The sequence below is a fragment of the Oryza brachyantha genome, chromosome 3 (genome assembly GCF_000231095.2).
Source record: "Oryza brachyantha chromosome 3, ObraRS2, whole genome shotgun sequence".
NCBI classification, from domain to species: Eukaryota; Viridiplantae; Streptophyta; class Magnoliopsida; order Poales; family Poaceae; genus Oryza; species Oryza brachyantha.
This window is the reverse complement of record NC_023165.2, coordinates 4,107,063-4,122,806: the sequence shown is the minus strand read 5'-3', so window position 1 is coordinate 4,122,806 and position 15,744 is coordinate 4,107,063. Positions and strand designations below refer to the sequence as shown.

General features: G+C 39.4%; 1 protein-coding gene and 1 pseudogene across 1 annotated transcript; one reads left to right on the top strand and one right to left on the bottom strand.

Annotated features, from left to right (window-relative positions):
- Nucleotides 1–327: 327 nt before the first annotated feature.
- On the top strand, nucleotides 328–10,142 carry LOC102713178 (annotated as a pseudogene).
- A 1,261-nt stretch (nucleotides 10,143–11,403) lies between these two features.
- On the bottom strand, nucleotides 11,404–15,009 carry LOC102712899 (pumilio homolog 2-like). Its single transcript, XM_006651062.3, has 4 exons — nucleotides 13,847–15,009; nucleotides 13,586–13,745; nucleotides 12,031–12,465; nucleotides 11,404–11,948 (listed from the first exon to the last, which is right to left on the bottom strand). The coding sequence occupies exons 1-4, from the start codon at nucleotides 14,989–14,991 to the stop codon at nucleotides 11,814–11,816; spliced, it is 1,875 nt and encodes a 624-aa protein (XP_006651125.2). The 5' UTR covers nucleotides 14,992–15,009; the 3' UTR covers nucleotides 11,404–11,813.
- Between the last annotated feature and the right edge of the window lie 735 nt (nucleotides 15,010–15,744).

Here is a 15,744-nt window from a genome sequence, read left to right as displayed (position 1 = left end):
AGGTGGTCCAAATGTTTCAGTTGACCGTCATTGGAACATCAATTTGTATGTTTATTAATATGTGAAACTAGCTAGCAGATCTATCTATCATGAACCATGTGGGTAGCGGGTTGAAAAGGTTGAGACCACTTATAGGAAAACATACAGATATTACATAGGTTCACGACTTCTTAATTAGCAATAAAATCTCTACTCATGTTCAATTGTATCAGATAGATTTGAACTGTAATTCCAAAGGTAATCACTACTATGCCAATCCAAATCATGATCTTCACCAACTTGGATTTGGTCCTCTCGCAAAAATCACAAGTTGCAGGAACGAGAACCATGGAAAGTAAGATCCTCAATATGAAAAAAAGAAATCGAAGAAACCACAAGAGTGAAGACTAGTAGAGTCTTATCTTTTGTTATTTTTTTGCTCCTTTTTCACTCAATAATTCATTCGAATTTCCTGACAAAATTCCATATGTCTATTCATAGAACCTCATTGCTAATTACTACCAGATCTAGTGCATTGTATGTGCCATAAGTATTTTAAAATTTAGCAGTTGAGTGTTGCAAGTGTCCAAGTGGGTTGGGTTCCCATTGTCTGTCAATCTATATGCTCCTTAATAGCAACCCAATCATAGCTGGGGGCATATGCCTATATATGTGAATTTCCCTCTTAAACCCACTTCACTTCTCATTGTATAGTCGTGGCCGTTGTACACGCGCAAGCCCCTTAGTCCACATGTATTTATGTATTCATGCACACATATATATACTAGAAAAACTTTTTGGATACTATATATATGTTATTACTATATATATACACACACATAAACCCTAAAAAATGCTAGATTGCCAAGGATAAACTTGATGTCGAATAGTTAATAAGAAAGGACGGCAGTGTTGAGAGAATTAAATACGAGAGAATGGGGTTGAGGATCTGACCGGTCATGTTTAGTTCCAATTTTTTTTAAAAAAATATCACATCGTATCTTTGGACACCTAAATAAAACATTAAATATAGATAAATATTAAAACTAACTACACAGTTATAGGAATTTGTAAGATAGATCTTTTGAGCCTAATTAGGACATGATTAGCCATAAGTGCTACAGAAACCAACATATGCTAATGATAGATTAATTAAACTTAAAAGATCCGTCTCGCGGTTTCTAGATGGAATCTAAAATTTATTTTATAATTAGACTAAGTTTAATACTTTAAATATTTGACCGTACGTGTCGATATGACCCTTCTCCCAAAAAAAATTTTGGGATCTAATTAAACGGGGCCCTCAAAATAGTGAACTTTGAGTGCTATCAAACCAATTTTGCCAAAACTATAAATACGCTAGAAGTGTTTTTCATATATACATAATATATATGCATATATACACATATATACGTATATATGCATATACATATATGTATAAGTACCGATTACTAAAACTTTTGTACATATACTTCAATCCAAACAAAAGTTTTATGTTAGGTCGTAGGTTGAAGCAGTACATGGATAAACATATCACCCTTATTTAAAATTCAATCAGAATCACTCGTGATAACATCTCCTAATTTTAAAATATGGCCGTTCCAATCGTCGGATATGCTCATAGCTAGAAGTAGAGTATGCCTATGGGTTGAGTGCGTACGCGTCGTGATTATTTGAGTTTGTACCATGTCTTTTTTTTAAAAGAAAAAACAACATTGCACACGGAAAGCATCGTATCACCAATTCATCACGCATCTGTGTGATCGAACTGTCAATTATATTGTCACCTCATTAATTAATTCTGAAACAACCCATTTGACGAAGAAAAGTTAAGCATGATTGAGTAAATTAAGCACCTGATCGATCTGGAGTTGTGTGTTTATTTATTTATTTATTATTTTTTGAATTGTACTCCCTCTGTCCCAAAAAAACCAATTCTTCGGTTTCTGCGTTCAACGTTTAACCATCCGTTTTATTTAAAAATATTTTAGAAATTAGAAAAAAATTAGTCACACGTAAAGTACTACTCATGATTTATCATCTAATAAAAACAAAAATATCAATCATAAAAAAAATTTAAATAAAACAAAGAATCAAAAATTGTAGGTATAAAATAAAAATTAGTTTATTTTAAGACGGGAGAGCATGTGACTGCCTGATCACGAGAGAAACAGCTAGCTAGCGGATTTAAAAAAAAACAGCTAGCTAGCGTACGTCGTGATTTGATTGGCTAACTACATCGTGCGAACGTCGTATGTATATCTAAAAATATCTATGGTACGGTGCCCATGTGGCCGAATAGAAGTTTCGATCAACGACGACGTACGGCCGAGTCGGAGAGGAGGAGGATCGATAGTGTATACAAAATAGTATAAATTAATAATAGTGCAAGCGGGGCACGTGGGCGAATCGACGTGTGTTCTCGTGTTTCTCTTTTGAACACAGCACATATGTATTGAAATAGTGGTTCGATAGATTGACAGCTTCATTTTATTTCATTCTGTCGCTTCTGTTTATATTTATAAATAAAAAATTAAATTTTTAATCTTAAATTTGCAGTAGATTTAAGTTTTATTATAGTTTATTTTCTAGACTTGACTTTTAAATTCTAAGAATACGTATATAAAAGTTTTATTTATGAATTATTTTTTTAAATATGTCGTTTGACTTTTTTTTCTAAATATGCCAAAAGACCACCCTCTGAATCAATGAAAAAGATGCTTAAGTTTCGTTGGAAAAGCACGTTTAATTTTGTGTGTGTGTGTCCGATGGTATATATCTTTTTACAAAGTACTTCCATAATATTGTGGAATAATTGTGATATAATCTTGTTGGATGCATGTTTGAACATTTTAATTAATTAAAGATTGTATTTCAAGGCCATGAATGTTAATTTCCAAAACATTTGTATATAGGGGAATTTGTGAGCAAAGCATGAAAAGTGTTCGGTTTGTGGATTTATTTACCTATCCAATATTAATTGTGGGCTAGCTAGCTCTGGTCCAGCATAGTGAGAAGGATATGGCATCAACCGATCTTTTAATTCGCAACTTCGCAAGGAGTGTAGAACCTTACCGTTAAGCTTACATGGATAATAAATGTGTGAATGGGTAGCTAGACACATGATTTCTGCGATATAGTATTTTTTAAGAAAACCTAAACCGCATATTCTATTTTATTTTAATAGATGATGTTGTTGGTATTTTAGGATAGGTTTGACATTCATCTTATTTAAGAATTCTGTGCAAATATACGAAAACATAAGTTATTATTAAAATATATTTAGCAATAAGTCCATCACAAGAAAATAAATAATATAATGTGAGTTTTTAATAAGGAAAATAGTGAAACGTATAAAAAAGTTAATATCATCATCAATTAAAATATAAAGAGAGTATGTGCTAATTAGTTTATTTTGTAAAACTAACATGTACTCACTTCGTTATATATTATAAGACGTTTTAATAATATTTAGATATATTCATATATCAATGAATATATTTTATACATGTGTCTAAATTTATATAAATCATATAAATCTAGTACACCTAAATGCATATGGTATATATATTGAACTCTTTAGGGGGGAAAATGACATACACGTACAGTACACCCATGACCTAATTAAGCTAGCAGGTCCAACGCTCCAACCCGTAACATGTCTAATTAGTGGATTGACCTAACTGCATCTAACGATAAACACTACTTTTCATTTTAGCCCTACATAGCTTCTCACTTTCATCCGTTCATTATTTATTAAAAAGCAATAACATATTTTTTTCATCTTACCTTTAATATGCCCGCTAAACATATAAAAATACTTATATTAATATATTATATTTTGTAACAGAAGTACTGAAGTAGTAGCTAACTATATGCCTCGTACTACTACAATGTTATTCAGGGGCTTATTATGCTCTCATGTGTATCATGTGTTGGTAAAGGCTAGGATGGTTTCTTCGTGAGTGTGATAGATTTGGTGCATGAATCCTAGTCAGTCTTAGCTAAAAACATGCAAGACACAAACGAGTCATACGCTCATATATATCACCATCAAAGTTAGTATGGAATTTTTCCTTGTTTCCTTTTTTTGCAAGAGTTTAAGGCTTGGTGGTCCAACATGTCAATGTCCATAGATTCAAAAAGATATGTGTGGCTGACAATGAAAATTGCTTCAGTTCTCATTCTCCAACATATGACTTTTATTTATATTTTATTCCATAAAACTCAGAATTTAAATATTATACTTGAGTATGGTGTATTTTTTTATTATGTTTGGTTGTCTATTTTACTATTTTTGTATGCTATAGAACTCCTTCAGACGAACCAACATAGAACTAGTAGTTAATTAAAAGTCGAGCCAAATACATGTGCCAAAAAGGCACCTAACAACTTGATTATGGACATGTTTGGAAAGCTTCTTCCAGCCGGAGCTTTTTTCCAAAAGTTGTTGCTGCTAGAATCTGCCTCAAATAGTCCACAGCTTCTAAGAATCTGTAGTTACAGATTCTTAAAAATAAACTAAGAAGTCCAAAGCTACAGAACCTGCGTTTCAGAGTTTTTTCAGATTCTTAGAAGTTGGCAATCATACAGCTGCTTCTCAGAATCTAAAACTCCCCAAATAGGCTCTATATGTCAATCATTTAGGCATCAGGAATCGAAAGGTATGCAATAGAAGTCCCATCAAAAGTTAAGGCAATGTCCTGAAAAAAATTATGATTCTTACTACTAATATAGTCAGTGTCAGAGTATATATTTTTGGGTGTTAGACATGACGTTTGGTCGAATGTCAGAAGAGGTTTTCGAACACGAATAAAAAAACGAATTTCATATTTCACCTGAAAACCGTGCGAATTTTTTGAGCCTAATTAGGCTAAAAAGATTCATCTCATTATTTTCCTCGTAACTGTATAATTAGTTTTATATATGTTTAATGTTTTATTTAGGTGTCTAAAGATTCAATATGATATTTTAGGGAAAAAAATTTGGAAACTAAACGGGCCTTAAATATAAGTCCGAGGAGCAATAACGGTTCAGTTAAATCCATGATGTCCTTTTTTTTTAACAAAAATCTCATTGTTTAGGAGTTCGAAACAGGTACATATTAATCCACTAATCCATTCATTCAAGAAAAAACACGCCCTTGACATGACAAATACAATTATACTTATGGTGGGCATAATTAAATACAAGGCTAGTCAGACAACCTCCTCTCCTCTGTCTAATCCCTCCCTTCCTCCTGTTTCCTCTCTCTTCCACTCATTATCCTATCTCGTATCCAAGCATGCAGTAGCCCCTCATCGCTAGGGCCAACAACCACCCTAGCTCACATGATGCCTTCTAAGTAGTTTCACCAAGGGCCCATATGAAGTAGCATCATCTGGCAACGTGGCTAGTGGCAGCGGTGGTAGGCGGGTGATAGCAAAGATCAGCAAACCAGGGGCGGAGCTAGTCCGGTTTGTCGGGGTCGGATGACCTTGATAAAATTTTAAAATCTCTATAAAAAACTATTTCGATCCATATTTTTCTATGTTATACAATGAAGATGACTTTAGCGATATTTTTCGTTGCTTCGCCTTTGTAGCAAACCAAACGGACGAAGAGGTACAAGCAAATTGCAACGCAGCAGGTATGAAGCAAGTTGATGTCGGTGTAACAGTGGAAGACGTTAGATCTATTGTAGATGGGGATGGAGATGTGGTTATGCAGCTGGGACAAACTCTACTTCATGCTCCTCCACTTTCTCACTCTCAATATGGTGTACACACTCTCTAGATCTAGGGGACGAAAAAAAATTTGGTTGGAACACTTTGCACATTTTTAAGTTTATAATTTTATTAAATTTGTCAATGTTTCATATGTAGTACCAAAATTTTTGAACTTGGAATTGACTATGTTTAATTTCTTTTAGAGTAATTTTCACAAAACTACAACTATTTGGCCAGAATTATCATTTTGGTATAGATTTAATTAGATACGTCATAGAACTATAACAATATCAAAATAAAAGCAATGTTCTATTATAAAACTACTTTATCCCCTACATGTTTATGCTATGTGGGCCCGATTTGCAACAATGCAAGTGATCATGTGTCCACGGTAGGTGTGCCTGAACATGTCAGAAATATAAAGTTACGTTTTCTAGTTAAAAAAATCAGAAGTTATTATTGTACTACTGTAAAACACATAGCTAAAGTTGCAGCTTACAGGTAGTTTTGATAAATTAGTTGTTGCAATAAAATGTACTTCCTTTTATTTGTTTTCCATTATTGCACTCCACTTTTAAAGATGTTTCAACCCATGTATCCATATTGCTTAGTTGTGTACTACTACCTCCGTTTCATAATGTAAGATGTTTGATTTTTTTGGTTGCAACATTTGACCATTCGTCTTATTCAAAAATTTAGTACAAATATAAAAAATAACAAGTTGTGCTTAAAGTTCTTTTGATAATAAAGTAAGTCACAAGCAAAACAAATGATATTTTCATAATTTTTTAAATAAGACAAATGATCAAACATTATAAGTAAAAAAGTCAAACATCTTACATTATGAAACGAAGGGAGTAGTCTCTTACATGAATATTTCTCAAATGTTTTATTGGCTAGACTTTCTGTTGCACAATACAAAACTTGCAAATTTACGGGCTTTGGGCTTTATGTATTTGGGCCATAATAGTAGTAGGCTTTCTACTTGAGTCGGGCTTCAGGCCTACGTCCTCCTGTCAAATCAAAACAAAGCAGGTGATCTCTTTCCGCCGCAGTAGCCATGGCTGACGGCGAGACGCCCTCCGCCGCGGTCGCCTCGCTCCAGACCTTCTCATCCGCGCTCTCCGCCTTCACCTCCGCGTGGCGCGCTCTCTTGTCGGCCTGCTCGACCGGCTGCGCGCGCTCGGCGTGAAGCCCTCGCCGGAGGCGCGCGAGGAGGCCAGGGCTGTCGCGTCAGACTGGAAGCGGAGCAAGTGGATCGGGCCGCAGTCCGTGCTTAACAAGGAGACGATCGCTTTCCTGCTCCTCGTGGGGGCCTTTGGGTTAGTGGATGATGTCGGCGGCGCGAGCGAGGTCCTTGATCTGGTCGTGTCCGTGTCTAGCCGGGAGCGCGCCGTCGATGCTTTCGTCGGCCTTGGGCTCGACCTCGACAAGCATATGCCAGGTAAGGTTCGACCGGTTAACAAATTTGTTGGCTTAATCTGCAGTATATCTATCACGGTGTCCTTATACTGCACTACTGCTACTTTAACCACCCCCAAAAAATATTTGTACAGAATTTTTTTTGTGTCTAAATTGATTGAAATATGCTCATGCTGCTAACTTTATCAGTATATCGGATTGCAAGTATGACCTGTGTACTCCTTTTAATAAAAGTTTGGATCAATGGGCTCTCTTCTTTGATGATAAGTTACATCACTTCTGCCTTTTTCTTTGGGATATCCAAATTAGCAATTTCTGAGTTCGATGCGATCATACGAGCACCAAGTGCAAGGTCCCGTCCCGTTGGTTATTGTGGTTATGGTGTTGCAGTTTTGCTATGGGTATTCTTTCTTTGTTTTGCTTTGTATCTATGTTTTCATTTTAGTTTTTGGAGATGTTCTTCTTGATGTGCAAGATGAAATGTTGATGCTTTCACTTTTGTTTATGTTTTCAGTCAGAACTCTTGTTTCAGGATGCCATTACAATCCCTGCACAGATGTTTCTTACTAACATCACAGATCCATCTCTCTAATGCTTTTGTTTTGTTTGGTGTATTTGTCTAAATGATGCTACCTGGAACTACTCAATTAAAATTAGCACGGCGCTCTTGAGTTGATATTGCATTATTTGTTCAGGATACTTCTCCTGTACTTGCCCTGAATTATTTCATGGTTTATTTCTGTGCTTCTATAACCTTCTATGTTGATAAAACAATCCATTGAAAACATTTCCCTGGACTGATTGGGCTCATTACCATATTGACATTTTGGAGCTCAAAGGTCCCTATTGTTTTTTCCTCGAGTCTTTTGGAAAGAACGATAGGAATAATGGTTTCCTAGAAAAGCAAGTTTGTTGTTTATACTTTTCTCTGATGAGTATGCTGACATATCATCTGGTTTGATAGTACATGGATTTTATGATTTAGGTGAACTATGATGATAAATTGTTCCCAAATATTATCTTTTGGGACCAACTGGCATTTCTTTACCATGCTGCCATTCCGCAATTGTCGTGCTCATGGCTCCATGTTATATATCTCCACTGAAAAGTAAATTAATTTGTTTAATCGCGCTGCTAGCTTATGAGTCTTATTGATATGTTTTGATTTTATGAATCATTGAATCGTTTATGTTTAAGACTGCACTAGCCATGCTGTCACTGGTTGCTACTTCCTCCGTTTCGCAATGTAAAACTTTCTAGCATTGTCTAGATTTATATGGATGTTAATGAATTTAGACACATATATAAATTATATACATTCATCAATGAATGAACTTACACAATGCTAGAAAGTCTTACAATATGAAATGGAAGTAGTACATTTTTTTAGCACATGACCTTGTTGGTATGTTTGACAAGTGTTCAGTCATTTCTCTTCTCATAGCTTGCCAGCTGCTGCCAAATAATCTATATTTAGGCTTTTAGCAATCTTTCTGATCCTGATTTATTATAATATGTCGTCTGTTCAGTGTCTAATTCTGCATTCTTAGTGGTTGCACGGCTTGGTCAATTCATTCTTTCCTATTTCCATCATGTTATCATTTTTGTCATTTCTGTAGCTTATGTAAGTACATTGCAGTTGATGCAGATTTTGGATTCCTTTTCAGGAGACAATGGATTTTAGAAATCTCTTCTCAACATTAAATAATGTTCATGAGCTTTGTACCTTTAAGCAATGTCAAATAATATTATATTTTTCAATATGTTTTCTACTTTTTATTTCTGGGCCCGTGTATCTGTCGATTTGTTCATCCCCACCCCCATTATGTCGAATTTCCATGGTTAGCTTTGTGTTCTATAAGTCCATCATCCATGGCACGATGTTTTCTGCTGTACATTTAATGTTTTTCAGTTCTTCTGAGGTACATGCAAACTTTGACATAAAAACTCTCTTTCCACCAGTTCTCATTCATACAATGATAAACAAAGGCAAACAGCTGAAGGCTGTTAAATTTATTCAAGATCTTAATTTAGTGGACAAATATCCTTTATATCCTATTTTGAGGTCATACATCAGCGATGCTGCAAAAGCTAGGAACATGATCCGCATCAGAGGCGATGGTTCTGCTTGTCAGGTACATTTATGCTGCAGTATGTATTTTAGGAGTTTAGGCATTAAAAATGAAGTATAAGCTAGCTAATTCTTAAAATGGCACTGCAGACCGAAGCTGATGCAAAAGAGCGCATGCTGCTCGGAGTATTGAAGAAGTTCGTCAAAGACCACAAGCTTGAAGAATTGCCCATTTTGGATGTAGTTAAAAATCGTTTGGCGCAGCTGGAGAAGAAAAGTGCAAAGAGAAAACGAGCGGCAAGTGCTGCTGCTGCGGCAGCTCATGAAGTAAGTAAGAAGATTCAGAAGCAAGAGAAACTACAACAGGAGGTGCAGTCAGCTATGCAATCACGGGTTCCAGGGGGAAAAGCAGCACAAAATTCCTTGAGCCAAAACATCCATTCGGTTGATTCCTTCAGTCGACCGCTCATGTCGAGTTCAAGCATGGGTATGTCTGGAGTATCAGATTTGTACCAAGCCGCTTCAAGCCAGAGTATACTGCTAGTCACTGGAAGCCATCATCCCGTTGGCATCAAGAATGAGACCCTGAATGCAACATCTGTTCAGAGTCCGCACAGTGGCTTGGCTGAATACTATGGACTGTCTTCCGGCAGACCTAGGCCCGACTCTCTAGCTCCTGGACCAAGTATCCAGGTGCACAAACATCCTCCAGATCAAAGTTCTAGTCTGCAGATCCCATGGCTGCTGTCTCCCGAGCATCAGATAAGAAGGCTTCGTCTTACAACTACTCGTTGTCAAGTATGTCAACATATAATCCATGGTTAAATTCGGAATGGTTCGAGGCCAAGCTGCTGGCGCCATGCATCAATGTAAATTCGAAATATTCTCATGTGTTAATATTAAATTCCTTGGCTGACGTCATCCATTCTTGTGTGATTATTCGGCCTGAATGGTATTTATAATTCGCCGCCTGTTCTTTTTTTTTGTTTCTGATTCCAATAGTTGATACACAAACTAGAAAAACCGTTTAATCTCGAAAACAGACTCAACTACAGCTGCCACCTTTTTGTTACTGGATTTTCTTGTTTTCGGTCGGTTGGATCCCCCCCCTCCCCCCCCCCCCCCCCCCGGGGTTGTTTGCAACATACTATGGTTTCATATTTTTGTTGTTGGATATTTCTTGATTTCGGTTTTCATTTTTGCAACAGATCATGGAGTTTGTAAGTCAACGATTGTTCATCCTTTGTTTATAGAAAATTTATATGTTACATCAACAATATACTATATCTGTACAGTACATAACGAACGATTTCAACTATTAGTTGTACAGCACATAACGACATAACGATTCCCTCGGTGAAAGAAAAATGTCAGAACAATTTCTCATTGAAATGTCACCATTTTAATTTTTTTCAAAAGATGTTCTAACTTTATTTATATTCATATAGATATTTATGAATCTAAACACTTTTCGCATTATAAGATTTTCTAATTCTCCTTGGATTCAAATGTATGTTTACGAATACATGAACATCTATTTGATATTATAAGATGTTATGATTCTTCTTATATTCATATAAGATGTTCTAGATTTATATGGATATAGTTATGAATCTGAACACTTTTTTTCACTTTGTAAAATATTCTAACTCTCTCTAGATTCATATATATGCTTATGAATTCATTGATCTATGGATGACCCTGTACACATAGAACACATATAAATATATGGAAAAATCTGAATCCTATAGAACCAAAATATAGGGGGGGGTAATTGTTTAACGGCGCATATGCAAACGAAAAATAATTTGTGAATAAAACTTGTATATTCGTATTCTCAGCGATTTAAAAGCTAAGGCTGCAAAATAAACTACGGTAAAAAAATATAAAATCAACTTTAAATTTAAGGTTGAAATGGGGTATAAATCTTATATGAAACAAAGGAGTAATGTACAGAGACAAGGTGAAATAATTATTGGTCTCACTGGTCAGCAATCTTATATTCGTGCATAGAGTTATTTTTTATCATCCTTCAAAAAGTACTCCGAGGTACCATATTTTTAGTTATATGTAAAAGTTTAGTACCCTGAGGTATGAAAATTTTACAATAAATTGTTTTGACACCTAAGGTAATTTTTAAGAATGATAAAAAGACATTGTGCATATTCTGCACCCATCATGATCAAGAGGCCTAACTGCAAGTAGTGAAGGTATTGCGCATCACGCAGCATCAGACAGCATGTATAATCTTTTCAGCCAATCATCAGAGACAACAAATGCATAGTATTTTGAGCCAATTAGCCAAACATAGTACCAACACGACAGTAATGGGTAATCATAACACACAACACCAAAACTTTAACATGACATACAGATCATGCCACAAACCCCCAAAATCCCCTATAAATCACTTCGGCCTAACAATCAAACACAGGCTAATTGAACAAACGAACACACAAGCTACTAGACACACAGACAATCCTATTCGACTCTTCTTAATTCCTTGCCCTGGCTTGGCTGGCTACATTGGCAAGTCCCTGCCTTGATGCTACATTGACAGTTGTTAACAAACACCAGAACAATCGTGAACATGCAGAACTGCAGACCTACAAAACAGAACAAGCGCCACGCGCCTAGTGGAGGCGATTGCGGCTGGGGAAGAGCCTCCTGAGGAACTTCAGCACCTGCTTCGCGCTCATCCTGTCCAGCACCTCCTCCGGTAGCCTCTGGATCCGCCGCGCCAGCATCATCGTCTCATTGCGGAACGGCTGCAGCGACCGCGAGAAGCAGTCAGAAACGAATGCATCTTCTGTGGAGGTGAAGAGGAGGAAGGTATATCTATGGACTTACTTCCTTGCTGGCGTCGACCAGCTTCTGGATGACGTAGTTGCCGTAGCCGCACTGCACCACGTCGGCGAGCTGGTCGTCGGGCAGTTTCAGGAAGGTGGAGAGCACGAGGTGCAGCAGCTCCACCGACCCGGTGGTGAGGAAGCAGGCCTCGACGACGTAGCTCCCGAACTGCTGTCGGGAGAGGCTCGCCACGTCCGTCATGAGGGCCGACACCAGCTTATGCTTGAGCCCCTCGCTGCCCTTCACCAGCACCCGCTGGATGAAGTAGTTGCTGTAGTTGCCCCTGGCGATCGTGGCGGCGTTCACCAGGACGATGTGCTCCAGCTGCTCGAGCTCTTCGCCCCTCGCGCTCTCGAAGCATTCCGAGATGCACCTCGACCCTGGCGACGAATGGAGAAGTTTACTGGAGTGGTAGCACGCGAACTGGATCATAATCTGCAACAAAAATTAGCTAATCTGTCAGCACTAGTGTTCTGAATCACTGGCTAAGACATTTAGCCTTTGGCCTTCTCATACACGAGAAGCGTTCGTTAACATGCGCGAACACTTTATATATATATATATATATATATATATGAAGTTTGCATATATAAACTTTCTATATAGAGATTTTATATAACAATTTTTTATGTATAATCTTTGTAGATGTATTTTTTATAAGATGGTAAATTTTATAGATATTTTTGCTACATACTTTATAAGCTATAATCTATTTCTAAGTTGAGCAATTTTACCATCCTTGAGAAGGTACCACGAGGTACCAAAAATTTCAGTAATTTCTATTATAAAGATGAAGAGCCGTTTATAGTCCTTGAGTAGTTACTGAGAGATACCAAAATTTTAATATAAAATTTAGTAACTTTTAATATAAAATTTAGTAACTTTTAATATAAAATTTAGTAACTCCTAATATAAAATTTAGTAACTCCTAATATAAAATTTAGTAACTCATAATACCTAGGTACCAAGAGGTACTAAAATTTTACACTGAAATTTTGGTACCTTGACAATCAAGGACCGTAAAATTGCTTAAAGATAAAACGTTATGCATAGAAACATACTATAAAAAATTATATATAAAAACTTTCTTATATGAGCAATTTTACAGTCCAACAAAAAGTATCTCGAGGTAACAGTACCCCACGTCTGATCGTTGGATCTAATAACGCACATACTACTCAGCTAGATCCAATGGTGAAAAATGATTTGGTACCAAGTAATTTTTATTGGACCAAAGCAAATCTTTCTTTATATATAGACCATTCGCGTGGGTTAATGGTTGCACAAACGCTCGCCCGATAGACCCGCCCCTTAAGTCAAACAGAGCTAGCAGTCGATTAAACGAGATTACAATGGCTAAATTACACATGAGAGTAAATAGCTAAACCCATCTGAAACGGCTATATTAGAGATAGCGAAAGCTATAGTTAGGAGATTCAAAACCTTGGTGACCATACATACATACATGCCAGCAAGCAGTAACTCACTATCTCGTATGGTTCGATTTATGGATCTCTTACCTTTTTTTTTTTTTTGAAATCTATGGATCTCTTACCTTGGTATCGCCGTAGCTCATCAACTCGAAGCAGCAGCGAAGAATTCGATCCCCTCTTGGGTGATCCATGACGCTCTCGCACATGAAACAGTCGACGAGCAGCTTGCACATGTCAGAGAACGGCGCCGCGGCGGTGATGAGCGCCTTCAGAGAAGACTCCCTGCACCGTGAAATTAACATCAAACACCAGAGTATGAGTCTAATCTGAACCCTTTTTTTTCCGTGAAATTAGTCATTGACTGATTGGGGCTTAGAAGGTACCCGTACTCCTGCCGTGTGAGATGCAAGAGATGTGAGGTCTTGGGCACGCCGTTGACGTTGACGTTGCCGACGACGGGCGGTCCGGTGGCGGCGGCGACGATGGCATGGATCTCGTCCTTCCGCTCGGCGCAGGCGTTCATCAGAGCGATGAAAACCTGGGACCCCTCCTTGTCTTCCATGACCCTGTGCACCTGGGTCTTGATCGCGGCGAGCGCGCTCAGGCGGTACAGATCGACGCCCTTCTCCGCGCCCTCCTCGAGAAGGCGGATCACGTGCGCCGCCGACGACTGGAAGAACACAAGCGCCAGCGGCATCGGGCCACGGAGCATCTCCGACCGGATTTCCTCCGGGGACCGGCCCTCTTTAATCCGCGGCGTGCACCTCCATGAAATGCCCGCCTCGTTAGCACGCAGCGCGTCCACCACGTTGCGGTTCTCATGGTACACCTGCTCGGAGAAGCGGGGATGGTTGCTGCTGCTGCTGCCCAAAGGATTGTACCGTCCGGTGCTGGAGCGGGACGCGGCACCGATGGGCTGGTACTGGCTGGCGCTGGCTCTCAGAGTGCCCGACCTCGGCGCCACGGGCGGCCGGGGCATGGCGGGCGCAGTGGCGGCGGCGGAGGCAGCGGCAGCGTCGAACGGATTGGCGTAGCCCATGCCGAACCGCGAGACGTACTCACTGCTAATACCGCCGAATGGCATGACGGGGTCGGCGGCTGGAGGCAAGCCATAGTCACCGGTGGGGGCGTGGGCAGCCGCCGTCGGGGAGACGCCGCCGTTGCCCGTCGGCCAGAAGTGCGCGCCGCTGCTCGACGAGCCCTCGCCCACGCAGTAGTTCTGCTGCGCCTGCTGCATCCCGCGCAACAGCTCCCTCTGGACTTGCAGCAGCAGCGGGTGCGGGGTGCGGCGCCGCCGCCCAACAACACCACCACCGTCCTGCGGCTGCGAGGGCGGCGGGAGGGGCATCACCAGCGGCGAGTTCGGCATCGCGTACCTTTGCTGCAGCTCCATCTGCCTCGCCGACGCCGACGAGCCTTCGCCGCCGCCGACGCTGAGCGCGTTGAAGTTGAGGTAGGCCTCGAGGCCGCCGGAGTACGCGGGGCGCGGCGGCGGCGGGCTGTCGGCTCTCTGCTTGCCCCGATCCATGACGTCGAGGAGGTCGAATCGCGGTGGATCTTCTCCCCCTGGATCGGTGGGGATCGATCGAATCGGCGACGCGAGCAGCCTGCGGCAGCGGCGCTTATATAGGGGGGCGCGGCCGCATGCACGAGCGCGAATCGAGTCGGGAGAATCGGCGTTGCAGCTATTGAAAGGGATACGACTCCGAGAGACCCCGTCTTTTTCTCCTTCCAAATATACATCACAGATTGATTTTTTGTTTCCATCTAACAAACTTTCATTACGAGATAAATTCCCAAGAATCTCCTATTCACCGAACCAGAAACATGCACTCTTCACGTAGTATCCAATTCAACCAACCATGAAACAAATCAATCACTCCTCAGGTGATAAAAACAGCAAAACGAACTTTCTTTCTTAATCTAAAATATGCAGGATGAAACTGGATACATTGTCGACGATTGGGAGAAATGAACTCAGCACATTCGCTGAGCCTGTATACGTGTGACCTAATTGTACTACTTACATACCACTGAAACACTATAACATTGGTCAAGTCATATGCATAGAAATTTCCGATTATCAAAGATGCGCGAATTAGATTGTCGAATATCTAATTCAACTAACCATGACCAAACCATTCTTCAGGTGATAAAACAGCCAAAGAAATAGTTTTATAAAAAATCTAATCTGCATGGTGAAACTGAATGCATTGTCGAATCTCCAATTCAACGAACCATGAAAAAAGCACATCTTATATCAGGAGGTGATCAGATGGCA